Source organism: Nicotiana attenuata, chromosome 9 (genome assembly GCF_001879085.1).
Source record: "Nicotiana attenuata strain UT chromosome 9, NIATTr2, whole genome shotgun sequence".
Taxonomy (NCBI): domain Eukaryota; kingdom Viridiplantae; phylum Streptophyta; class Magnoliopsida; order Solanales; family Solanaceae; genus Nicotiana; species Nicotiana attenuata.
Window position 1 is genome coordinate 40,795,420 of NC_031997.1, and position 27,709 is coordinate 40,823,128.

General features: G+C 35.8%; 3 protein-coding genes and 1 non-coding gene across 11 annotated transcripts in view; 1 reads left to right on the plus strand and 3 right to left on the minus strand.

Moving 5' to 3' along the window:
* On the plus strand, positions 1,208–10,114 carry LOC109232304. Of its 6 annotated transcripts, none has more exons than XM_019398023.1 (9): positions 1,212–1,395; positions 1,479–1,578; positions 4,172–4,561; positions 5,189–5,315; positions 5,795–6,086; positions 6,415–6,487; positions 9,167–9,236; positions 9,312–9,391; positions 9,663–10,114. In XM_019398023.1, exons 2-9 carry the CDS (start codon positions 1,495–1,497, stop codon positions 9,795–9,797), a joined length of 1,251 nt encoding a protein of 416 aa, XP_019253568.1. In that variant the 5' UTR covers positions 1,212–1,395; positions 1,479–1,494; the 3' UTR covers positions 9,798–10,114. The 6 variants fall into 6 exon arrangements, with proteins under 6 accessions (XP_019253571.1, XP_019253572.1, XP_019253568.1 ...); XM_019398024.1 differs by having other exon boundaries at positions 5,849–6,086; positions 9,146–9,236; XM_019398022.1 differs by having other exon boundaries at positions 1,213–1,395; positions 9,146–9,236.
* TRNAP-UGG lies at positions 13,043–13,114 on the minus strand. Its single transcript has one exon. It is a non-coding gene; the product is annotated as a tRNA-Pro (tRNA).
* Positions 14,011–20,279, minus strand: LOC109232303. The gene is made up of 2 exons (XM_019398020.1): positions 20,210–20,279; positions 14,011–17,624 (listed from the first exon to the last, which is right to left on the minus strand). Exon 2 carries the CDS (start codon positions 17,500–17,502, stop codon positions 14,314–14,316), a length of 3,189 nt encoding a protein of 1,062 aa, XP_019253565.1. The 5' UTR covers positions 17,503–17,624; positions 20,210–20,279; the 3' UTR covers positions 14,011–14,313.
* The window catches only part of LOC109232305 (bifunctional 3-dehydroquinate dehydratase/shikimate dehydrogenase, chloroplastic-like), an 11,618-nt gene continuing 9,004 nt past the window's right edge, over positions 25,096–27,709 (minus strand). For 2 of the 3 annotated variants that reach the window (XM_019398028.1, XM_019398030.1), the window contains exons 10-11: positions 25,680–25,842; positions 25,096–25,578 (exon numbers count right to left, since the gene is read on the minus strand). In XM_019398028.1, the coding sequence (XP_019253573.1) occupies positions 25,538–25,578; positions 25,680–25,842 (204 nt within the window). In that variant the 3' untranslated portion in view covers positions 25,096–25,537. The remainder of the gene's footprint in view (positions 25,579–25,679; positions 25,843–27,709) is intronic. The other variant, XM_019398029.1, reaches the window with a different exon arrangement.

The window sequence follows — 27,709 nt, forward strand, 5'->3', positions numbered from 1 at the left end:
TTACAAGCACAGAACTTAAGGACAGGTGGTCCTGAACTTCGAGTTCCAAGTTCAAAAGTTAAGGACATATAGTCCTGAAGTCCTGAACTTAGAGTTGCAAGTTCAAAAGTTAAGAACATGTAGTCTTGAAGTCCTGAACTTAGAGTTGCAAGTTCAAAAGTTAAGGATACTTGGTCCTGAACTTTTATGAGCAGAAGGGTGTTTTCGTCCGGACAGGTAAAGTTTATTAAAGCAGTGGTTAAAGACTAAAGACACTTTAAACAGTGGCTTAAAAGTAAATACATGTGTTATTAGTGGCTAAAAGTGCACTTCCCCAAATATAGCCAGACAATACCAATATTCTGAATCCGCTAATAATAAGTTCACTTATTGGAACACTTGTAAACATTGGAATCCTAAGCAATAACTTCTGGGACATAGGTGGAGTCAATTGAACTTGGAAGCGGTGCATCATTGCAAAAGAAATGGATCAGATACCGGGTAATGGGGTGAGTCGGGTCTAATTTAAAATTAAATGGACCAACATCCTTGAATGCGTGCCAAGTGTTGTCAAGTGTCCGATCCGTCAAGTGAGAGGTATATGTGTTTGAATAGTAAAACGGCAGGGGTTCTTTTGATCCAATAGTATAACGGAGGGTAATTTTAAACAATTTATGCGTGTGTATTGGGGGGGGGGGGGGGATTAACCAACCAAACCTTGGATGAGTTGGGCGAGTCATTTGAGTGTGGGTCAAATTTTACAACCTTAGATGTGCCTACACCCAGGACCAAAAAATTAAATCATCGATATCAATAAGTAGTATATCAAAAAACAAGGAATAATATAAATCAGTTACTGGATGTTATTATAATTGTGATATTCGGATCAACTTGCGCATCTTAACCAACTAACCTCCCACAAACACATATACTAACAACTTTGTCCACCGAGATTTGATGAGTTACAATCTTTACAAGATCAAATGATTTAAATGCCAAATGATTACTATTACAAGTTAAAATAGTACCTTGAAGATAAATAATTACTGTTGGTTAAGTAATTCTAACATTATCAATTACAAGGATACTTAGAAAAAAAGGTAATCTAGTACCAGATCAGATTCTGGTGACAGAAAATTTTGTTGGTATATACGTATAAAATTAGAAAAAGAAACATATACTAACATCTAACATGTAATAAAGCGGCAAGAAAAAACGATTGCAATACAGTGGTGGACCAACACCACCCCCCTAAACAATTAAGTAGTATGTAACTTTGATTCTCAGTCTTATCCCAAACAAACAACCAGTCCACTGTCTCAGTCCATTCTTCTTACTCTTTCTTAGTACCCTTCATTTGGGGAATTAGGGGTCTTATAGAATCTCCATAGATATCTTTAATCCTCTCTATGTAAAGTAAGTTGGCAAATTTTCTGTTCATTTTCTTGAATTTTTTAGATGGCTTTGTATACAATCTCTTATTGTTTTGTGCTTTTAAGGTAATAATTATAGAGAATGGATGCACCTAGACGAACAGACGCAGTATCTACATCAATTTCAGATAATGGTCCTCCTCCTGCTTCTCCAAGTACATCACAGGTTAGTGTGGTTTTACACTTTTACTGCTGTGGCTGCTCAATATAAAGTTTTTTTTTCTTCTCTTCTTTGTTCAGCTTCAGGTGGTGCTTTTAGTATCTGGATTCATATGTTACCATTGTGCATAAAAGCTTTCTTTTTTAATCAGTTGTAGAGTATAAATATATACGAGTGTGTTTAATATATGTACTCTCTCTGGATGTGTTTGGTATGAAGAACCAATTTTCCCATATTTGGTGGCTTAAATATTTTCTTCTCGAACTCATATTCCTCCGAAATATTTCCCATTAACTCTTTTTTAACCTTCCCCACCCTATTTCCCACCCCTACCCCACCCCTTATGCGCCCACCCCCACCCTCCACCCCCTCCACCCGACATTACCACTGCCACTCAGGCCCCTAGACCCAGACCTACCACCCTCCCGCGACCCGCCCTTACCCATTTCGTTTCATATAGGTTTGCCTAAATTACATAATTTTCAAAAATATTTTCTACTACCTAACCAAACACGGAAAAATAAGTAAGAAAACCACTTATTTTCCAAGAAAACATTTTCCAAGGAAAATACTAGTATTTTCAAAGAAAACATTTTCTTCATACCAAACACACCCTCTATCTCAAATTGTTTGGTACTCACTGTTTAGGAGACCAAATCGTGTTTTCTTAGACTACCATCTTTTAATAAAATTTGATTGTTTTTTAATTTAAGAAGTTGTGATTTCTAAAACTTTTTATGTGGCATACCGAAAAAAAGAAGCGACTACCTTACTTAAGCAATTCTTCTTATTCTTATTCTTTCTTTGTAGTTCCTACCCAAACAAAAGGGCAACTCGTGCATGAAGCATCCGCATTACGCATAGAGGCGCACCTAGGATTTGAGTATCACCGGGGCACCACTTTAAAAATAAAATAAAAAAATATAAGTTGTAGGAGTCCAGATTCGAACCTGGGTCATCAAGAGAGTGTAGGTACTTAAGCACTCCTACGAACCAGCGTCTTTGTCCAGTTTTTATGCTTTGGGGGTGGGGGGTGGGGCGTAAAATATTTAAGGGGTCCTCACTATATATATATATATATATATATATATATATATATATATATATATATATATATATATGAAAATATATATATAGTTTTTTGCTGAGGCTAACGGGTTTCGGTTACCCCTCCCCCCAATGTAGGTCTGCCCCTGGTTACGCACCCCAAGGAGGTGTGATATAGGCATGCTACCCTAATGTGAATGGTTGATTCCACGGATCAAACCAGTGACCTGTAGGTCACACGGAGTCAACTTTATCCTCACTCCGAGGCTCCCCTTCTATGTAGTTTCCAAATATGTAATTTTATTTAAAAAAGTGAGATGGATGTCCGAATTCACACGAAAGATTAGATGAGTTGACTCTTCATATCCCTATGCTATTCTTTTTTCGGGATGAAGGAGTATTATGTTAAATTTTAGGTTGTGTTTTAAGTAGATAACTTTTCTAAAGCTTCAGGAAATGCAGGCTTCTTGGTTTCGAGAGGTAGTGCTTTCCTCATTTTATTTAGGTGCCTACTAATGTATGAAATATGCACAACTTTTTGGATGATAATTTATTTCTGAAAAATGTTAAGAGTTCTTGTTTATGGGGATTGAGATTGTCAATGCAATGGTATTCTATGCTACTTTTAGTGATTTTACGTTACATTATGGCATTTGATAGGGGTATAGTTCTTGCTAGAGAAATCTCTAGTGACATTGGAAAGAAGTGCGATTGTAGAATGTAAGACCTTTTGAAGGCTTTTTTTTTGTGTGCTAGGAAGATATATGTGAGAGTGTCCGTGCGTGGATATTCTTTGAAGTGCACAATGAAGGATATTTTTGCATTAGTTCTGTTTTTACCATTATCTGGCATCTAGATGAAGGATAGTTCTGGTCTGATGGTCAATGATAGATCTAAGAGACTTTTACTTAATAGTACTTTACTTTAAACATTGTATAATTTCTTGCAAAGTTCCGAAAATAATTTCACAAAAGCCATGATCCAAAAAGTCCTTTCTTCTTCCAACTTTTCGATCTTCCCATTCATCCCCTGTGTGTCTTTCTTCCCCGGTTCTTCCCATTTTTTGGGTTCTATGAGGCCTTGAGCGTCAGTTAAGAATGTTTTTTCTACTTTCAAGTGTTATCTGTCTTTAAAATTTATGAAAATATTTTCCAAAGGGAAGTGTTTGTACATCACATAAGGAAGTAGGATGATAGTCCCTTTAACAATGCTTCATATAACTTGCTCCGACCACTTACAACTATCACCAAGCATAAAAATACTTCTACCGCTACTGCATGACACTAGCATTACTCTCAACTAATCCTGAATATGATTTGTAAAAGGTTTTGCAGGAAAAATAAAAACGCTTTACATTTAACCAACTGATGCCTCTAACCAGGAGAATATAAAATTAGGTAGTTTTGTGTCTCACCTGTCTTTCTGAATGTTACCATAAGCTATGTTACTCAGAGTAGAGAAATTAACAAGTGTGCAATTACATAAAGTTAGAAGTTCGGTGGCAATACTACCACATGTTACAAGAGATTCTTTATCTTTTGGGTACATGCAGGCTGATTTTCAGACAACGGAATCCTCTAGTATGGTTGCCGGTTTGGGCCCAAGCATGAAACGAGCAGATCTTTCCCTTCAAATACCTCCAAAACATGCAGGTTTTGGAACTGGAATTGGCAGAAAGTATTCGCCCCATTCACCAGGTCCTAGAGGAGGTTTTCTTCGGGCTTTGAGCTTTAAGAAGAAAGTTGCTTCATCTGACGGTGAGAGAAGCTCTCTCCTCAGTTCAGATCATAAGGTAGTTCCAGGAAGCCCACTTTCAGCGCACTTCTCCTCCTACAATTGGCAAAAATGTACCTCTTTACCTGTGACCCCTGCTTCAAATTCATCTCCATCAGTTTCCACGCCTATTTCGGCTAGGACACATGGTGAACAACAAAAGTCACATGTGAGTTTCTTTTGTTCATTAACAATTATGCACTTTTAATAGTTTCTAATAAATTCAACTTTGTCAGACAACTTCGAAAGTTTGGTATGTGTAGACACAGAAATAATAACAAATTATATTGTACTGATTATACTATGCAACGATTTAGGTTATATCCTCAATGTTCTTGCATCCGATTTAGGTTATATCCTCAATTTATTTTTATATAAATATCTGGTCTGACAAACTTCAACAGATAATCTAATGTTTTGTATACAACGTGCCACTCACATCAACCTGTTGATCCTTGTGTTAGTCATGCTTTGTCATACACAATAAGGCAGGAATTAATGCCACAGAAAAAGCAATAGTATTTTGGAAGCTGACCTCAAGCTGTTGTATGTTCAATTATCTAATTGCCAAGAAGATCTACTGTTCATTTTAAATGTTTAGGAACTCACTTTTGAAAGGAATTGTAATCTAGAGTTAATCCTCTTTCCTTCCACTCGCTGGAACCTTCTACCAGTTATGAGGCCATTAACGTATTAGATGTTTCCTACTTGTAATGATAATAGCTGTTAAATCCAATGGTTTCTCTACTTTCCATGTACACTAACTCATGTCTGTGACTTGTAATTCTGCTTGCAGTCATCGCGGATTGGGGCATCCAAAGCTAGCATGTCAAGGTCTCTTTCTGTGCCTGGGAGAAATTTTGTCATTGTTAGATCAATGTCCTTTGCTACCCATGAAGAGCATGTTCCAGATACTGGAGATGGTAAGTCAAATGTGTTTAAGCTGTGTGCCTGAATTATCAAAAAATAGTGTACCATGCTTAATCAAGTCAAACTAATTATGAAGCTGTATGATGTTAAACTTATCCTTATTCTACTGTATTCATCACAAATATTTAGTGAGGCCTTCCAAGTAAATAAGTGATCGCTGATACAGCCTTTTGGCCGCTAAGAAATCAATAATGTAAAGTAACCATTTCTTCACAGACGTGTTACTATCTAATCCAACTCTGGTCTTTACTGGTTTATAAAATGATTTCTGTTATAAGCTGATTAATGAGTCCCATGCATCTGAATATTCATTCTTCTCCTGAATCAATTGAAAAAAGTGTTTCAAAATTTTTAGTGACTTCTATTTCCTAGTGTATTCGAAAATTCTATAGTAAGCTGTTGAAAATGTTATGATTAATATTTGACTTTTCCACTGTTTCGACGCTTCAAAAATTGATTAAAATGAACAAAGAAATTACTCCTGCTCCTGAGAATGAGGATAGGGAAATCCCTGAAGAGGAAGCAGTTTGTAGGATCTGTCTGGATGCATGTGATGAAGGCAATACGTTCCAAATGGAGTGCAGCTGCAAAGGTGACCTAAGACTTGTTCATGAGGACTGTGCGATCAAGTGGTTTAGCATGAAAGGGAACAAAACTTGTGATGTTTGTCGACAGGAAGTTTCTAATTTACCTGTGACTTTGCTTCGGGTCCCAAGTACTAGTCAACGAGATAACAGACAGGACAACAACTCTAGAAGAATAAGGTGAACATCACGTGGAAAATACGATTTCTTTCACACAGTTGTGTTACACATTCTAAATTTTTCGTAGATTTTGCATTGATTGTTCACGTTTGCCTGGTGAGATCTGAAGAAGTTCTGTCTCCAGTCTCTGTTTGATCCTTTAAATTGGTGCTTCTTCAACAACTATCTTCATTTAATATTAAAAAGTAAATTCAATCCTTAGTTGTGAATACTGGGAAGAAGCTAGCTGATGATGGAGCAGCATTCTGTACAATGTTGTTGATCTAGTTTCTCAGCTACTGCGTCTGTTTTCGGAGTCTAATCAAAATTGGAATTTCTGTAATTGCAGTGCTTGGCAGGACTTTGTGGTGCTTGTTTTGATCAGCACAATATGCTATTTCTTCTTCCTTGAGCAGTTACTGGTGAGTTTTTTAGCTTCTAGATTGATTTTCTTGTTGAAAAGGTAACATATTTGTATATAAATAAAAAGACTACACATAAACTGTGGGGTCATCCATAATTACAAGGTGAAGCACAGGAGAAGCTCTTCCTAATCCTTTTCTTCTCATAACGATTCTAATACATCAAAAATAGATTCATAATCTTCTAAGTATTCTTCTTTACACCAAAAATAAAATAGAACTAAATATTTCATTTTCATCTTTTGGACGTTGCTGGATCTATCGTCAAAGCATTTTCGGTTTTTTTCTTCCCAAATTGTCCATGTAAAGATATGGTACTTGAACCTAGCTCAACCCCAAAAGCTAGCTCATGAGGAGAGGATTGCCCAAGTCCATATAAGGAGACCATCAGTCTATTCCCCGATCAACGTGGGACTTTTCCCCACTCTAACACCCCCTCGCACGCACAAACCACCAACTGGAGCGTGCACGATATATCATAGTGGCCAAACGGGAATGGACTTGGCTCTAATACCATGTAAAGATATAGCACTTGGACCTAACTCAACCCCAAAAGCTAGCTCATGAGGGGAGGATTGCCGAGTCCATATAAGGAGACCATCAATCTATTCCCTAATAAACGTGGAACTCTTACCCGCTCTAACGGTCTAGATTGAATTTCATCCTAATTCTTCTAGATTGAATTTTAGAAATAACTTTGGCTTGAGATTTCATCCCCCCCCCCCTCCCAAAAAAAAAAAAAACAACTGTCGGAACATAGAAAGGTAAAATCCTGTGTATCTCGGAAATACTTATTTATCTGACCCTTGGATGCCCTCATTTCCGGTTCAGCTGCTTGTTTATCCAAGACTTGGATAGGAGTAAATGAATAGGGTCTTTTGGTAGTGTTATTGTACTGAGTGCCACCAGTTAAATTGATCAGGTTCTTATCTGAGCCACCATCCCGCTTCCTTTGCCATAAAATTCAGAAAAGCAGGCAAACCATAATGTGTCCCCGTGGGGGTGGGGGTGGGGTGGGGGAACTAGGATTTATTCGTGAGAACGAAAGTTGGAGGAACTTATTGGAACAATGGTACAAACTAGTGGTTACTTGGGTAAAAGGCAATAATGTGAAATTCCTTCTTTTCCTTTTTTTTTTGTTATTTTGTTTAGGGGGGAGTTGTGCTTCTGTGTATGCTTGCATCGCAGGTAACTGAGGGGGCAGAAGAGGCAAACTTCCTATCTCTTAACCTGTACGGATGACACCAGAGTTCGAGAATTGTAAGAAGTTTGAGTAAGAGGAGAGGCAGTCAAGAACCTTCTTAGATGATTGCATATTATGCAGACACATTCTCAAAAATGGAGATGATTGAATAAGTGGAGATAGCATAGTAGTAAGATTCTCTAGCTCCAACCATGAGGTCTGGTTTTCGAGTTAGTGAGGGAGCAAAGTGGGTAAAACCATTGCTTGGTTCCTATTGGATTGAGGTTTACCGTATCCAAGAAAAAGAGAGAGGATTGTGAAGCACAGTTGGCTGACATGGTGCCTCTTAATAAAGCATGGCCCATAATATTTTTATTTTATTTCTTTATTTATTTATAATAAGCTCCCACTGAGCCTGGTTGGGATGGATGAATGATGGAAACTTGTATTTCTATTCAAGGTCCCTTTAGAACATAAGGCAGCCCAGGTCTCTGTCTGCATCTTGTTATTCCACTGTGCTATTTCATTCTGTCACGCCTCAAGAGCTATGATGCTAGGTCCTCTGTCCTAAGAAATAATTGAGCTCGGATTTTTGAATAGCTCGAAAATGAAAAATTACAGCAGAATATATTCTAGACGAGTAAAGCAAAGTGCAACTATGTGGCATTTCTTTCGTTTTCCCCAACTTGGTTCCATAATGTTGGAAAAGCTTAAGATGTCCAACAGTTCCTCTATCTCAGTGTTGTCTATTCTTCCCTTGTGATGCATTCCAAAGCAATAATTTTTCTCCAATATATCGTCTCTGCATAATTGTTTTGTTGCCTCAGAAATTAGACCATTATCTTGGTCCTTTTATGTAACATTTCATTACAGTTTAAACTACTAAACATAATAAAATTGAGCATAATTTTCCATTGTACTCTTTCATTTGGTTAGTTGTCTAATAAACACCTTGCTTAGAAAGCAAAAAAAGGTCATAAAGTTTTATAAAACAATAATTTGAAGAATTGATTACTTTTCCTTTCTCAATTAAAAACATTAGTGCGTGTGCGCACCTGCTGTCAGCTGCACTTTGATGTCAGCATTGGAATGGAATGCACATCCATCAGCTTTTATATCTTTTGCCAACTCTTAAGTAGAAAGGTGGAGTTTGATGACGCCAACTACGTGGAATATTATCCATCAACTTTTATATCTTTTGCCAACTCTCAAGTAGAAAGGTGGAATTTGATGAAGCCAACTACGTGGAATATTATCCATCAACTTTTATATCTTTTTCCAAGTCTTAAGTAGAAAGGTGGAATTTGATGACACCAACTACGTGGAATCTTATCTTTTTATTTTATTATTTGTGGAATTCGGAAACAACCTCTCTACCTTCACAAAGGTAGGTGTACGATACTACCTGTGGGATTTCACTGGTTATGTTATTATTGTTGTTGTTGGAATTCATATTTAAAGTCAGTCTCTTGAAGGTTCATGACATGAAAACTCAGGCGCTTGTGATTGCTGCACCACTTGCGTTCACACTAGGTCTTTTGGCATCTATTTTTGCTGTCATCCTAGGTACGTTTGAGCCCCTAAATTTTATTTATCAACTACTTGCTGACTTGCGTTATAGAATTTTCATTTGAAATGCAGCTATTAGGGAGTACATATGGACATATGCCGCTCTAGAGTTTGCTCTTGTGGCCATTACCCTACATGTTTTCTACTCTATGGTAAGATGCATTCTCTATTATGCAGTTGATATTTGATAACTCTTAGATATTTTCTAGTCTGTCCACCCGTGTCTTCTTTAACCATAAAAAATTTCTAGATGAAAAAGTCTTAACGTTAAAAGATGCACCAGATTCACAACTCATGCATGAATCCCCACCCCAACCAAACCCAATGCGGAAAAGAAAAGGTCTAAGAAAATTATACACACACACAACACTTTTGGCAGATATGAAATGAGGAGTAATGCCTGGAAATCTTGTCTTTTGGCAGCTTCAATTGCAGGCAGTCTATTCAGTAATGATAGCATCAGTATTGGGTTTTGGTGCTTCTATGAGTCTCAATGCAATGTACATTCGATACTATTCCTGGCGAGTCCAAATCTCCGAAAATTCTAACCCTGCATGAAACGAGTATGATGATGAAATGTTCAAGTTGTATAGGAAATATTGTATATGCTTCTTTTCCACCTTAAAGATGTATTTTCTTCGTATTATTTTCTCTTATTTCTTTTCCTCATCATCTTATGTGATGAGGTGGTTGATACCTCAAGAAATCTGGCAGTCAAATGTGTATACCGATATAGGTAAAGTAGTTATCCCTTGTCTTCTTTCTGTCTCTAGTGCTAGAGAATAGAGCTCAATGTAAGGTTGGGACGGACATTATCAAATTCTAAAGCACTGGTTCTACCCTGGTTGATCTGATCAGGTTTCTTATTTCAACTATCATTGTTGTTTTATTCCATTTTAGGCCTGGTGTTATTTACCAGGTACTGCAAACCATGTAAATTTTTTGCCATTTTAAGAGCCAAAAAAAGGACCCTCATTTGGGGTTTCATTATGTTAAGCTAGGGTTAGTGCGCAGAAATATAACCTGCCCAACTTGGAATATACTCACTGGTCTGGTAATTAAACAAATTATAGAATGTAATAAAGTGTTGTAATGTTTTGCGTTGGACAAGTTGAACTATGACATATTGTTTGAATCAAATTGACCTAGCCATTTTGATTCACACTTTAATTGAATCATGACTGAACTTATTTGTTGGTTCCATTTATTTATCTTCAGAATTAGCCCACCTGACCTATTTGACACCTTATGTCAAAGATGGCTTGTAATGCTGGTCATTAATGGAGCAAACTGGACATATCTGAAGCAACAAACCAGTCATCCAATTCCCATTAATAATATTTGTCATGAAATTGACCATATGAAAAGAGAAAAAAAAGACCATATGACATTTGAACCACAGTAGATGAAAAATTGCAGGCATCTAACTTGAATTATCTTTTTTGGATATCCATTATTAGTTGGAAATCTGAAGCCAGTTCAAGATCCAACAGGACAAGTTTTCTGAAAAATAAACGTGGAGGTAGAAATTATATAGCACAACATTGCATGAGAGAAGACTAAAACACTATACATTAAAAACAAATTAAATTTACAGATAGCTACACTTATGATACAAATGCCTCTTAAAGGAATGCATACGCCACTGTTTTAAAAGACATTTATTTGCATTTTGCAACAGCGAGGTATTGATTGTTATTTTTCTTCACCCATACCATTGAAGGAGTTCTCTTAATATAATCTGTGACAAATAAGGTTGGTTAAATAAGGATATACATCTTCATATCAGCAACTAAAATTCGGAGGCAAATGGGATTTACTTGTTGCACTGCACTACTTATCAACAAAAATCAGATTAGATTTCCCATCCACACATTCACGCACCCAAACTTGTCGTCATCAGTTGAATTAAGAAACCACCTGTCAAACTATCCCATTCAATAGGAGCTCCGAACTATATAGTGTTGATCCTGTAGATGTAACAACGGATTGCATGATTATCCAAATTTTATTACAAAACTTCTTATTGATTTTACAAGGCAAAAGAATAAGAAATCTATCTTTCTCAAACATCATAGTCTTCTTCACAAGATAAAACTAGAAGATCAACTTCCTCTTTCATAACAGATCTACCAAGTCACTCCACTGCCTGAAAAACATTTGGAACAGGCGTTACCAAGCACGAAAAAACCATCAATAAAATAGTTATAATTATGGAGAGAAGATTGTTCCTGAAAAAATACAGATTGAATATATTGATAAACACTACTAACTTCAAATTATAGGAATTCCAAAATATTTGATGTACTTTTACACATAACTATAGAGTATAAGTTTCAAGAATTCAAATCTGTCCATCTTTAGTGTAGATTATAATCCTATCAACGAAACCTTTGGTTACAAATGTTTGCTTCAGCTAGCGTAAGTCAAACTACTGATCTTTTTTTCTTCTGAAAATGGAAACAAAGTATTCATCAGCATTAAGGAAATGCTGGCCGTCCTATCTACAGATCAAAGTCAAAACTAACGAGGATCTTAATATTCAAAAAAGTCAAACTAATGATCTTTAACATGTCATTACTTATCACCTATGTTACCATGGACATCATCTTGAGCACACACTCAAATATATGATATTCAACATATTTAATAAGGCTGGTTCTAATCTTTCAAAACTAATCATGTTGCATTATAGCGGATAGGAAGTCTACAATCTTAGAGAGAGAAAAAATATATCCCATGTATTTGACTAACTTTGCATTTATTTAATCTTACGGCACCCCCTTCTCATCCTAAAGAAAAAAAAAAATAGTACTCCCTCCGTCCCACTTTATGTGATGAAATTCGGAGTACGAGGGGTCAAATTATTTTTTTGGTGTGAATTCGAGCATAGGATCTTCAAGTTTTTTGAAATACAATTAACATATTTAGAAACTACATAAAAAAAAAAAAAAAACTATAAGTCACAATAATAAAATATTTAAGACATTAAAAAGGCATTGCAGTCAAAGAAAAGTCTTTTGACTCTCCGAATTATAACTGCATCACATAAGGTGGGAAAAAGGGAGCAGCAGTCTTGCTTGAAGAGTTCCCTCTCTGTACAATGGTATCAATATAAATAGTGCTATAACTTAAAAAGCACAAATAAAAGAAGTAACATCTCAAACTTTTCATTCAAAAGATACAACAGAGTACACTGTATCACACACTTATTTGATTATAAATCCAAATTTGAGCATACGTTCTCTTTAATTCTTTAGCAGTTAACTAACAATTGACCATGGCTAGTCAATACAACCACGTCACAGCAATTTCAATCTGCTTATAAAATCAAACTCCTAGTAACTTTATAATGCAGCAAAATTTTATATAATAACAGGCGTCAAATCGTTAGGTTTCTAATAAAATTACACAAAAATATATATCTTGATTCGTAGTTTTTATTTAATACTATCATATAAATTAGACATAAGAGTAATATATAGTAGTATCAATTATGGATCTTGTTTTTTTTTTTTTCAAAGAAAAATATTTACTTTAATGCTCTTGCTGTAGCAGTATTTTTATTTTATTTTTTGCAGTAAATGTATTTCAACTATTTTTAAGGCCATGATTTTTATGGCTTGCGAGCATTTACTGTATATTCTCTTAACAAAAAGGAAAACAAAGGCTTGTTTCACGTCCAACTAAGAGAGGTAAAATAGGTTGGATTTGCTTCTTCATTAGAAGTTATAAAACATGTAATTATATATATTAATCTGAAAGGAAAATAATTAGTTGTATGAAAAATATAGAAATTAGGGGGGGCATTCCGAGAATCGAACTCGGGACCTCTCGCACCCAAAGCGAGAATCATACCACTAGACCAAATGCCCATTTTCTCTTCAAGTCCAATTATTTATCATATTGAACATGTGTGGTAATCGATTTTAGATGTATCATCAACTTTTGATCTTGCTTGGAGTGGTCATTGTAGTGTTATCTTTTATGGAAATATTTCTAGCAAGCTTGTGTTAGACTTTGATTGGATAACGGTAAGCTAATTGGCTTTTCTGATTATATTCGGCACGCTACTCGTTGTTAGTTGCTTGATTATTTCTTTGATTGTAGTGCTCCTAATTCATTTTTCTTCTTCTTTTTCTTTGTCGCACTCCCTTATATCATTTTCTGTGTAATTTTAAGAAAACTTGTCATGTATAAGAGCGATCATAATTAATATAATAAACTCGAGTTTTTTTTTTCTTTTGAAAATCGAGAAGTTTGTTTGCACAATGAATGTAGTGCATCAAAACACTAACTTACAATGTTGAAACACAATTTTAACTAAAAAAGGAATAGTATGGTATCCATGTAATAGCAGAAGCAGAAACCATCACCACAAATATTGTGTACCTCCTTGAGCTATTGACAAAAATGTAATTTCCAAGGCAGGGTAAGTTGCTAAAAATCTAGTCATATTCAAACTGAACAGCAATCTTCAAATACTTCCTCATTAGCCTTACAATAAAGGATGTGAATTTGGCTAATCTAATATTGTGAAATGGATAGGATCCCTCAACTCTTAACCAAAGATCTCGGGTTCGAGCCCATATCCTTGAAAAAAAGTATCTTTTTTATAGCTAACTCATGTACCTATACTAAAAATATAGTACACCTTGGCTTGGAAACAATAAAGAAACCATGATTACTTTTCACTGTTTCACATCTAATATTAGCAATGTAATACTGAACTGTGAAGTAAGAAACCAGAGGAGCTAAATTCAGGACTTAAACATAACATTCAACTGGTAACAAGGCAATGAGCAACCATTACTCATAATTTAGCTGTTCACAAAAGCTATATCAGTTCAAACAAAGACTATTAAAATAAGTGCAAAGGCATAGCCTGGGGAGCATTTCAGCAAATGTATCCAGAGATATAAACTAACTCCTGTGCAAAACCCTTCACATTTGGGGCTAGGATATAAACTAAGAAAAGATAAGTTAATAAGCATGACCATCCTGTACAAATATCTTCACATTTTGGGATAGGATAAATAAAGAGAAGCTAAATGCTGCTTCACGTCGCCTCTGTTCAGTCTGTACAAAGTAAATAAACAGGCATTGCTGCTGGATCGAGCTCCCAGAAACCTCGCACGATGCCACCTCTCTCTTCTGTCAGGCGAAAAGCAGGAATTTGATGAGAGAACCTGAGTTGCTCGGCTAGAGATATTTTCACTGTTCCATTTGCCTCTTCTTTCACTTGAGGCTTGTAGACAGACTTGAAACCGTTTACCCGTATTAAGAACTTTACGGATATGTACTTATCAGTAACATCCACAACTTCAACAATTTCATACTCACAATCTTCCAGTTTGTCGCATTTCAGCTGAGCACTCCAGTTTTTATAAACTGCCCAAACTTCACCTGCTCTGGGGAAGATCTTGTAGACACCCTTCTTCTCCATAGATTGTGCTCCTACTTGATGCGAAAAAGCATTGGTTTCCGTATATTTGTGCAGCTTTCTATTTTGAAACTTTAACATTCCACAACCAATTGGCATTGTTTTATCACGCCACTGTATTATGCCTTTCGGTGGCAGACAGGCATAAAGCCATGCCACATGCAACATAAAATTAGGGATAGGATCTATCTTCTGTATCTGGCCATAGTACCTCGGCATGGCATCTTCATCACTGTAAATTGCCCAAAATTGACCAACTTGAAACTTCTCCTCTGATCTCTCAGCATCAAAGTTGTAGAATTCGGGTTCAGGAACCTCATTAGCTACTGATACAACACAGTTTTCTGCAGAATTTACCAAACTCATGCGATTGTACGTCATACGGTTAGCTGTCTCTCTTTGGTCTAAGGAAAAATTATTTCTTATGTTAATTCTGGATCGTCTATCAGCAGGATGTGCATTTCCTTCAGATTTCCCCTTCAGATCAACAGAAGATGTATCTCCTTCGGATTTTAGCTTCATTTCCACCCCATCTGCAGGAGATAAAAGGCCGTGAGGCTTAGCATCCCGTCGTTCCATCCTGTCTACAGTTGATGTATCTTTATCAAACTTCTCCATCGGTTCTGAATTAATTGCAGAAACCGGATAGTCTTCAAACCCTGCGTTTGATTTTGGCAAAGAAGGTGCCTCTTGTCTCACCCTCTTTGCTGGAGATCTAGGACAAGAGACATCATTGTATGCATTCCCATGCTCGACATCAAGATCTGCAGACACAGAAATGCCTAGTTGGTCAATGGGTAAAGAAGCAGGGTCTAGTTCGAAGGATCCTTCAGGAACATTATTCCTCTCCATGCCTGTCATCTTAAACGAAGGAACTCTATGAGAGAATCTAAATATCTCCTTGGCAGGAATTAGAAACTGGCCCCTTTCCCCTAATTTTTTTGCAGCTCGATGAAAAAGACAAGTGAAGCCTTTTACTTTACCCAAGTATGCAACATGAACACCAACATCATCAGCATAGTCTGACAACACCTCAACAAACTCGTAATTGTACTTTTTCTTGCTCTCAATATGAGAATAACATTTCATATCCCAATCTTTAAAGATCGCCCAAGTTTCTCCTTGCCGTGGAAATATCTTCATCGTATTGGAACAGCTGCTTTCATTTTTTGGACATGCCAAATGTGAGAACATAGGATGATCTTCAGCGAATTCTGAGTTTCCCAGTTTGAACCTACCACAAGAAGCTGGAAAGCCCTCAGATAGCCATTTGGTTCCATTTTTATCCAGCGGATCGGGCTCTAACCAAGTAATGTGCAACTTAAACGCAGGAGAGAAAATCTTCCTGATGACTGCATAGAATCTCGGCATGGCATCCAGAGTATCATAAACAGCCCATACTTGTCCAACCTTAAAGCAAGATTCCTCCCTATCCTTTTCAAAATCACTAAAATCTGGGTCTGGATATTCAAACGTTTCTGGCTCAGTCATATTAGAAGCCCCTAGATCTGAGGGAAGATCAAAGGTTTGTCCACCGCCTTTTTCAGGTACACCCGCTCTTGCATTTGCATTCTCAGCTTCCTGCTCTGTGTTCGGCAAGTACTCTTCAGAGGAAAAACTTTCCTTTAATTTCTTATTTTCCCCATTGGAAGTTGCTGCCTCAGACAAATTTTGAGCCGAAGGGTCTTCTTCTTCACCACTTAGACTCGTACGGTAAGTGACACGCTGTCTAGACCGAGTAGATCTTCGCCGGTTCTGCTCACTGAGACATTGAGAGTTCTGCCTAGGCGGATGATCACACTCTTCAATATTTATATCGTCTTCAGAATCTATGCTCGTTGATGAATCACAATTTTCACTAGATTCTGCTGATATCTTCTTTCTCTTTGTGTTTTTCCTTTTATATTCCCCTGATAAGCCCTCGTTCATTTTTCCATATGCATTTTCTGAGTTTCCGTTGCCATTAGACTCCTGACCAACCTCTGAGGGAAGCTCTGACTGTATAAATTCATCAGCAGCCTTCTTCTGACAACTTCTCATGGTTGCAGAGCTCATACGAGTGTATTGGGAGCTATCTTTAACATGATCTTGGTTTGTTGTACCATTCTTCTTGGAAGCAGGCTGACTCCTATTGGTTTCTGGTGTTGCATCTGAAGCATTTACTTCATGACCTGTGTAGGACTTTTTACAGTTCTGACACCACAAAAGCTTATTCAACATGGTCTTATAATACTTATACTTAACAGAACAGAATGGACATACAGTCCAAAAAGTTGGTTGGCTTCTAGGCACTCCTGATTGAGTGCCGTGCTGATTCATGAATTCTGATTTGACACTGAACTTGTTTTGTACCCAAGGATGTGACCTGATATCTGGCTGGCCGCAGCTTGTTTGCTGCATTGGTACTTGAGATCTTCCTGAAGGAATGCGCCTACTGTTATACAACATTCGTTTTTCTCGATCCAAAAGCACCATTTGAGCTTCACCAATCAGCGTAAAGGCATCAGCTGCACCAGGGAACTTGTTCTTATCAGGATGTAGCAAGAGAGCTAACCTGCGGTATTGCTTCCTGATAATAGAATCGTCAGCTGTTGGATCCACTTTAAGAATATCGTACCAGTTTTTCTCATTTCCAAAAGTTTTATTCTCCGCAGAGCAATGCACGTCACAAACCAAAACCATCTGCTCAATGTTCTCCAGATTAGGAAAGAGCTCCTGGGCTTTAGATGCAAACTTTTTAGCTCCAATGAAATCTCTATTTTCCATCTTCTTTTCGGCAATCCCTCTAGCCCTGATCGCCTCTTCTTTGTTGCAGTCCATCACTGGTCTAGAATTTGATAGTAACGCTCCTCTACTACCTTATGCTTCAGAAGGTAGAATTCAATAGAAGCATATGTTTAAGAAACTATAATATCCAGGTCAGCTATTCAAGTTCGTGTAACCTGAAAAAATATAGGTCAAATCTCAGCTTAATTGAGAAAGAAAAAACTAAAAGGATTAATTGTTCAGAAATGCCGATGCTACCAGAGAGGAAACGTAAACGAGGTGACTCAGCTCTAAAATGGTTGGGTTGGCCAAGAATATGCTTTAAATTACTACACACTCAAATCTATTCTGAAAGCTTCATTCTATTCATTTATCTTTTCACACATATTACCATGTTAATGATTTTCACAACCAAAATATTGCTGCACTAAAGCAGACACTCATTCTCTTTCCATGCTTTCCACAATACCAATTGCTTAGATTTCTCTGTTAACCTGAATTCTATCAAGAGTTCCCTTCACTACAACAAAGCCTATGCTTATGATTCAACGAACTGCTAATTTGAACAGTTGCAATGTCTGAAATAGATTCTCTATATTTCCAATTTGTGATAGCAAACTTTTCAATCTTTGATACTCAACTTAAACAGTTAACAAACCTAAAATTGCTCTTCACTGTAAAAAGAGAATACATCAAACCTAAAATTGCTTTCCACTGTAAAAAGAGTATGCATCAAGCTCATTTGAACTATATAAATACACACACGCAAGTATGTGTGTGCGTACACATGCATCCATGTGTATGCACGTATGCATCATTATCATAACAATAGATGCAGGATGTTTATCAAGTATTAACCAGCTTTTATTTTGCCAGAAGTATTTCATCACGCTCATCCACATATTATCTTGTAATTATATTTGGATATAGTATCATTTTACCCGCTATACAGGGAAAGAGGGAGTTGAAACCTGAGCCAAAGGGAAGTTTATGATTGAAGTCTTGCTATAAAATTAGAGAAGCAATTTACTTCTATACTCCCAGTCCCAAAACGAACGTCCAAGTTTCTTCTTAGTTTTTTCCATATTATGTGCTAACAACCGACTTCTACCACATACTACTATTATACTAAACCAAAAGTTACTTGAGCCCCACCTTTACCTCGCTTTAAAGAACATTTTCTTTTTACTACTTTTCAAAAAAATAAAATAAGTAGAAGCAACTCGCGCACCACAAATGTACCTCCTTTAATGTTAAATGACCCACATCTTGGATTTCAAATTCAATTCAGAAGGAAGTTACACCAACAACAACTAAAATCTAAAATTATAAACTAGTTGGGGTCCATTATATGAATACTCTTGCATCCATTGTGCTCTATTTACGTCCATTTCATCTTCCTACTCAACAAATTTCCTTTTAAGACAAATTATGTGTTCTCTGCCCATGACTTTGGTTCATCGGCAAAGATAGTACAGTGCGAGATCTCTGCTACTTACAGTTAACTAGTTGAAAAGTTGGTATTTCACCAAGCTTAATATTTTAGTGGAGAAGGGTAAAAGGCAAGCCAAAAGACTTCTCAGTCATCAAAAAGAAAAAAAATTATGGGTTCTCAAGAACGTATTCTTTTATCTAAGTGCCCGTTTGGACATAAAATTTGATGGAAGATTTTCCCAAAAAAACACTTTTTTTTCGAAATCAGCATTTGTTCATAATTTCCAATTTTCACTTGAAGATGCATTTTAGAAATTTTTGAAAATTTGAAAAACTGCAAAAAACTATTTTTCACTAAAATCACTCACAAATTTTCAAAAACAACCCAAACTGAAATTTATGTCCAAACACAAATCTAAATTTCAAATACCATTTTCACTTGAAATTTTTTTTTTACCATTTTTTCGAATTTTACAATTCTTATGTTCAAACGCCTACTAAGTTTCTTCCCTGTGCATTAGCTATCTCCACCCCCACCCAGTGAGCTGGAAGGTTACGTACGAATTCGGCTAAACCCAATACCTTCAGTCCAAACCCTTATTTATATTAAGAAATCTTACTGAATACATACGAAAATTAAAATCAGAACCTAGTTACTAACACCTAATGTCGCTTTCCTAAAATGTAGAACCCATAAAGTTCAAATCCTAGCTCCGCCTCCGCCCCCGCCCCCACAAATCTCCAACCAAACTGAAAAGACTCCTATAATGGACTGAAAATAAACTAAATCAACAACTAAAATGACAGCACGGACACTTTTACTTTCATGCACGTCATACCCAGTAATCCAGCACTATTGTGAAAGAATCTCACTATTCATAAACAAGATCACAACTTTCAAAGAAAATAATTAAACATTAATCTTTCTACCCCACGGCAAACAAACAAAGTGGGTGTTTTCAGAAACTACAAGCATTAGACAAAGATGCCATTTTTAGTGCTTCCCATTAAACATGCAACACTATAATTAACATTTTCACGCAGTGTACTTAAACCAAATACAAGAAAGATTCTAAAACAGAGTAAGTAAAAATAAGTCATCCTCACCTAAAATAAAACTTTTAACTTTAAAAAAAAACTATATTTCAACCAGAAAACAAACTTTTATGCAAAAATACAAACCCCAAACTATCGGATCAAAAAGAAAAAAACCCCACAAAGAAAAATAAAAAAAATCAATTTTACATGTAAACAAACAAGAAATGGCTTTTTAATTATTATTTTTTTGTTTAATAAAAAGAAGCATAGAGTGTATGAAGAACCTTACATTGTGTTTAATGTGAAGTTGATGAACTGTTTGACGAAAAGAAGAGAATGCTAAATAGAGAAGTGGCAGAGGGACTGAAAATTTGTATATGGAAGATGAACAATGAACAGTACGGGAAGAGTATCAAAAGGTCCTTAATGTTGGCTCAATTATGGCATGTTTCTGTTGGTCTTTTAGTTATTTTTGCCTAACTTCAGGGGCTAAGAAAGGTTTAGTCTTTTCCAATTATGTCCTTGACAGAGCAATAAATTTGAGTTTTTTGTCAAGTGTTCCTGCCAATGGCATTGAAATATATAATTTCCCGTGAATATTGTAGAACATTTTAAATTACTTTTAATATACACTATGAAACCTTTTGTGTAATTTAATTATACTTTTGATCCTCATTTATTATTGAATTTTGATTTTAATCCTTGAAATATTTCAATAAGCATTTTATATATGAAATATGTTATATTTGGATTATTTTTAGAATAATATTATTTTTAAAAGACAAAATAACGACACAATTTTAGTATAACACATGGATAATAAAAGTTAATAAATTGTATAATTTCAGCAACAAAGGGATTAAAATTGTGCATTTCAAATAATTAAATAACCACAAATTCATGGGTAAATTACCAAAAATTCTTTCTTCCTTAAATTTTCATGTGCTCGATATTAGCAATAATAACTTTTCTGGCACAAAGTGAAGTAGTCAGATTACAGGATTGTTAGTACTTGTCATGTCACACAGTCAACTTCAAGGTCATATTCACATGGAATTTGATGTTTATCTCAAGTTTTAGGCTTGACAATGAATAATGATTCTACGAGCCAGTTCCAAAATATTTCTATTTATGAGAATACCTTTTTCTTAACAAGAATTACCTAACTGATATATTTATACATAGAATATTCTCGCATCACTCTGGTTTGTTACCTTAGATCTGAGTGATAATGCATTTGTAGGAAGCCATTACCTAATTGACCTTTCTTTGTTGAAAATCTTCTTTTTAAAATAAATCAATTTATAAGTAAAATTTCAAGATATGGTTCCACTTGCCACAACTTGAATCTGCTTTTCCTTCTTGACAAATTATCTTGATTATCCTGCTTTTGAACTAATGCTAGATTTTTTCTCTAAAGATCAACTTGACTCACAATAAATTAATAGATCAGGGGAGTGTACAAGCCTACTTGCTGTGGGGTACAAGTAAATAAACTTATCTAAGAAACAGAAGGATTTGCAGTTGCTCAAACTATTTTATTACATCAGTTCTTTTCCTTCACTCCTCCTGCCAAGAAAATTAGACTCAAGAAGTCTACGAAAATAATTTTATGTAGAATGTATATGTTTACAAAGTTTAAAAATAAAATATTTAACTTACAAAGAACGAAACTAATTAATTATTATTCGAGATTTTTAATGTAAATATGAGAGCTGGTCACTTGTCATATAATAGGATAAAGAGAGAATTCTCTTTTTATATTGGTCCCTTTGAAAAACAATGCCAAGTTGTTGCTCTTTTCCATTTTTGTGTTTTCTTTAATATTTCAAGAGGGGCAATAAAATTTCAAGATTACACCTATCACAGGGTTTACATGAAGAGATACAAATACGACCAATTTTTGAATTATAGTACACATGCAGGAAAGACTACTGCCAATTATTCTACTACATGTACTTTAAATATTCTAATGTATAAGCAGCAAGTAAATTATTCTTTTGATTGGAGAGAAATAGCCTTTCAATTTCTTTACAAACAAATCATATAGTAACAGCTAAGCTAAGCCTTAAAAATTAGTGTGCCAACATTAATTCTATTGTCACATGTAAAACACACGACAATAAGTATGTGCGCCATGTTGATCAGAATCAAGCCCACAGTAAAACATCAAGAAATTACGCCCAATGACCTTAAAAATAGATGATCTTGAGTTCTTTTAACTCCTGCTTGCCCATGGGGCAACCGAAAGGCAATACTTGTTAAACTAGAAGTTCTGTCCATGAGACAAGCTAGGTCAAAAAATCAATAGTGGTACCAAAGGGTCCTATTTGTACAAATCACTCTTAAAACTAGGGGTATACATAAATGGGGTTGGTTTGGATTTACCAAATCAAATCAATGGTGTCGGGTTTTTAAATCTATAAACCAAACCAACAAAATCGGATTTTTGCGGGTTTTCGTATTTTTTCCTAGTAAAGTCTTCTTAGCACAAAATATGTAGCTTGTGCTCCTAGTATTTCTTTAGTCCTAGTAAGATACAACTATATAATGTATTTTTCAAAAAATAACACAATATTATTAGATAAGTCATAACTTTATACTTAAACATTCAATAACAAAGATAATAAAATTGCATAAAGCAAATATTGCTAATTAATAAGCCATAATAAAAATTAACATAATTTAAAAATACTATACGGGTCATGCTAAAATAAGTATAGCTAATAAGTCTATTAATTACATAACTAAACACTAAAGAAAAAGATAAACTAAGTTATGCATTTTCTTTATAAATCAATGTAAATCTAAAAAATACATATCCAACACTATCATCACTCGTAGTGTTGAATTGAATTTCTTTTTTTAGCATTAGTATTAATTTGAACTTTGTTTGAGTTACTACATTTATGGGCTATAAAATTTATTTACCATTCTAGAATGTTAAGTCCAAACTTGAAATAATACGTTAAAAGATAAACTGCGAAAACGTTTAAGAATTATTTATAAATTACATTACAATTAATATTTATAAATATAAAATATTTTTAAAAATTGTATAAATGTACTATCGGGTTGGTTTAGTTTCGTATTGACTTTTTATAGTTAAAACCAAACCAAACCAATTATAGTCGAATTCGTCCCCAATATCAAACCAAATCAAACGAAACCACAATCGATTTTTTCCCGGCTTGGTGCAGTTTATCGTTTTCTTTGTACACCCCTACTTAAAACATGGCAAATGGCCCCGCTAAGCCTGGAAATGGACCAACCCAATCCGAAAAAGTGGGACTGGCACTGTCACGATCCAATTTCTCCTATAGGCCGTGATGGAGCCCGACGTTACCGTTAGGCAAGCCAACAGTGAACTAACTCTGTGATCTTTTCTTTTAGAAATTTGAAATAGTTGATTTTTAATTATTCTGAATTCAAGAAGTGAAAAAAATTAGTAAAATGAGAAAATAAACAATTTTAAAAGCAATTTGATGAAGTAATTACTCAAAAATCAACAAGTGTCTACTAGCATAAATCTCCAAGACCTGGTGTCACAAGTGTATGAGCTACTAGTAGAATATACAAAAGAATACTACATTACTGTCTGAAGTGAAATAGACAGAAAATAAAACAAAAGAAAGACTTCGGCTGCTGCAGAACGGGCTCGGAAGGCAGCTCACCGCAGAGTCTCGTGGAATCAAGGATACACGCCGGACTGATATCCAGATGCAGACTCAGATCCTGCACATTTAGTGCAAAAGTGTAGCGTGAGTACATAAACAACATGTACCTAGTAAGTATCCAGTCTAACCTCGAAGAAGTAGTGACGAGTGGTCGACTCCGATACCTACTACGGGTTAACAATAAAATAACGGAATTATAACTAAGCATGGACCATATAAATACAACTGAAAACTCAAAAACAAGAATAAGTGAACAATTCTTTCACTAATAGTAAGTCCCAAATTAATTCCATCATTTAACTAGTTAATCTCTCAAGTCAATGAAACAATACTAATTATAATTGGGCTCCAAGAATTATTAGGCACGAATTATGCTGAGGTCGTACAGCCCGATCCAACATACAAATATATAAATTGTGCACTGTCGATGGTCGAACGGCCGAACCATAGATGCATCTATTCTATTACCGAGGCGTTCGGCCCGCTCCACAGGAAGAGAAAATACTTTATAACACCGATTCAGAGATTATTAAGAGGTTAATATCCAAGGAAATATCAATTCTCATTAACAGCCAAGTAACTCGTCCAAGCCTCAAGTAAATCAAATTCGACCTTTCAAAATTCCTTTATCAAGTTCCGATATGATTTAAGCATTTAAATTAGCAAGCAGAGTGCAAATATCGCAAGTATCACATGATTTGGGTCCTAAACTACCCGGACATAAGCATAATTAGTAGCTACATACGGACTCTCGTCACCTTGCGCGCATGTAGCCCCCACAAATAGGAGCACATATTAAAACAATTCACCTATGGGTTTAATTCCCTCTTACAAAGTTAGAAAAGAGACTTACCTCGTCTCAAGCTTACTTTCCGGTCCAAAATTGTGCTTTAAACCCTCAATTCGGTGCCAAACTACTCGAAACTAGTCAAATGTTATATAAAATAGTCAATACATGTTCAAAAGTTCATATCACAACTATTAAAGTGATTGTCCAACCCCAATTCAAGAATTCTTAAAATTCACCCCCAGACCCACGCGCCCGGATTTCGGAAATTTTCGAAGAAAGTTGTTACCCATAACCTCATGAACTCAAATATATGATTTTCACCCCATTCCATAATCATTTTCGTGGTTAAATCCCATTTTTATCAAAACCCTAGGTTTTCCTCAAAAATCCCATAAATCCCACCATTTTCCATGTTAAATCTACTTATGATTCGTATATTTAGCTAAAGAATCGATAGGGATCACTTACCTCTTGATGTTGATGGAACCCCTCTCAAAAATGCTCTCAAAATCGTCCAAGACCAAGTGAGAAATGAGGTAAATAAAGCTAATGGCCCGGCTAAGCCTGGAAATGGACCAATCCAACCAGGAAAAGTGGGACCGGCACGCAGACGGGGACCTGGATTGGCTAAAACTCAAACATACAGTAGACCACGCTTGCTACTCAAAAGTCAAAATAATTCAAAGTTGTATTCCCAAGACAATGAACTCAAGTAAAAAAATGTTTTTATGTGATACAAATCATACAATAATGCGACAAGATTTAATAATAATAATAATCAAGAGGAATTCCAAGTATGGGGTTACAATGAGAAACACTGAATACATTTGTGTTTAATGAAAGCGCAATTAGAGATACAAAAGAAATTCCCTCCCAAAGAACCATAGTTGTCAAAGAATGAAGTGCTACAAGAGTCTAATATAAGCCAGAATGATGGCGATTGTCCACTGGTAATGTCTGACTGCTTTATCTGAACATCCTCAAGAATTTGTTTTGGTGAAAAACACGATTTACCTGGAACGAATTAATTCTTCTGAAGCACAAATGGTAGTACAGAGGAATCTAAGACCATTGTTATCATACAACTATGTAGGATTTAGGAGGAAAAGTAATTAGCAGGCCGCGTTGAAAAGGGAAAGAGACCTTGCTCTCAATATCCAGCCATAATTTTCTTGAAAAGTTCCTTTGGAGCTGGAGTTTCAAGAGAAGAATCACCACACGAAAAGGATAATCAGTGCCAGAGTTATGCCATGACCACACAAGTTGAGGAATGAACCTATCTTAGAAATTACCTGGCAACCCTGTAAATCTCTCATATTGTTCATATGCCTGCCCGATAAACATTTCAACTCCTGTTACAATTTTTACTCCACTCTCTTGAGCTTCTCGCAAGAGTCTAGTGATTTTGGGCGTATAAACAGCATCAAATACAAGTGAGTAGTACCTCAAAGCTTCCTGTAATTTGGAAGCAGTTCATAGAAATTTAAACAACGTTTTATCAGTACAAATAGCATGTAGGAGCATGAAGCAAAAAGTATACGTCTATTTAAATAATAAGAAGAATCTTAGATGAGAGGAACCAGTTTCAGGAATAGTGATGTAAATTGACATTAAACCTACACAAGTTCACATACAGAAAACGGACACCCCAGTATAGAATGTAGCCGAAAAGTTCCATTAGCAAAGAGGAGGCACATTTTGAAGTTAGCACTGAAGAATATCTTATGGGAAGCTAACTATCATTGAGATGCTCAAGAATGTGGTACACGTCTGTTTAACATTTTTTATCCTCCTTATAGCTGTTGATGGTAAGTTCAAGTTACCAGAAAGATATCTTGCTCATGTTTAAATAGACACCAATAATAGTTTCTCATTTGATCCGCTTCACTTTTCAAAATCATAATATTGCAGTTATATCCATAACCTGAGTGGCAGCGCGCAGCTAAGTTCATGCGCAGAGTTACGCTTTACTATCCACAAGTAGAAGATGTAAGGAGTTTAACAAGAGCTTCTTGTGAATCAAGATTGGATGACAGTGTGTGTGCATGTATTGGTTAAGAAGATTGGCTAACAGTATACTAGTCTTTATGTTATTGGCTGCAAGCCTGCAACAACCTAGCAACATGGAGATTTATTCTTTTAGCCACAAATTCTCTGCCCCCGACCATATGTTCTATCAATTTCATGGGCTATTCTGCTGAAAATAGTGTATCCAGCTTCCTCAGGACCAAGTTAGTTCTTTCTGACCCACAGAAATGTTGAACTTAAGTATGCATTTTGTCTGCCTTATAGCAAATAAAGCATGAAATTATTTGCTGCAGTTGAAATGCCAGTTATCAGCCCACATCTTATATCAAACCCGTCAACAACACCCTACTTCAACAGCAGCAGCATTAGAACCACTTAACAATGAGTAAAGCTCAGATTGAAAGCAGCAGGCCATGATCTTGAAGTGGTTTCTTATAACCACTTCCATTTCTGACAGAACAGGTCTTATTCCGTTATTCTTCCGATGGAACAAATCACCAAAATACTCCTTACATAGACCAGAAATTCTGTTTAAACCACTCATGGCATGCCATTCCTCGAAGAACCGAAGAATAGAGGAGGATGTTCGAGATTGTGAGCCATGACAAGAAGGTACATATTTTTTTATAAGGACAACAGAAAAGGTCAAAACTACCCCTATCATTTGGTAAATGGTTTAAATTACCCTCCGTCCACCTTCTGGTCCATAAACACACATTGTTATCTTTGGGCTTAAATTTACCCCTCTCGCGCGGGCTCCATTTTTAATACATTGGCTGTGTTTTTGATATTGTGCCGTTAGCGGGAGGGGTAAATTTAAGCCCAAAGATAATGTTGTGTATGTTTATGGACCAAAAGGTGGACGGAGGGTAACTTTAAACCAATTACAAAATTATAGGGGTAGTTTTGACCATTTTCCGTAAGGACAATAAAGGTATATATTTAGAGACGTCATATGTTGACTAGGCAGGTTTGTAAGGTTTGAAAGGCCTGCAATTGGGTTCTTTAACTTAAAGAAGGTTGATATCAATCTATATGGGAATTAGGATTACACACACATTATGGTCCGGAACATATATACAGTTATACACTTTCATCAAGCTTCTTAATTTCTTTATGATCAAAACCAAAGAACAACTCATATATCTGTTGCTACTTTTGTGAGAAAGAGATGAGCAATAAATATAGTTACCAAACATAGACTTCTTTACAAAGATACTTCAGGTTTATGAACCCTCTGAGAAAACAGTGAAACACAGAGAAGCAATTCTCGAATGCTGGGTATGAGCTAATT

Excerpts from the sequence above, each read along its gene's own strand:
- LOC109232304 (XM_019398022.1), top strand. The coding sequence starts at position 1,495 with ATGGATGCACCTAGACGAACAGACGCAGTATCTACATCAATTTCAGAT. Across the intron at positions 1,579-4,171 it reads CTTCTCCAAGTACATCACAG|GCTGATTTTCAGACAACGGA; the intron begins GTTAGTGTGGTT and ends GGGTACATGCAG. Across the intron at positions 6,087-6,414 it reads AACAACTCTAGAAGAATAAG|TGCTTGGCAGGACTTTGTGG; the intron begins GTGAACATCACG and ends CTGTAATTGCAG.
- LOC109232303 (XM_019398020.1), bottom strand. The coding sequence starts at position 17,502 with ATGGACTGCAACAAAGAAGAGGCGATCAGGGCTAGAGGGATTGCCGAA.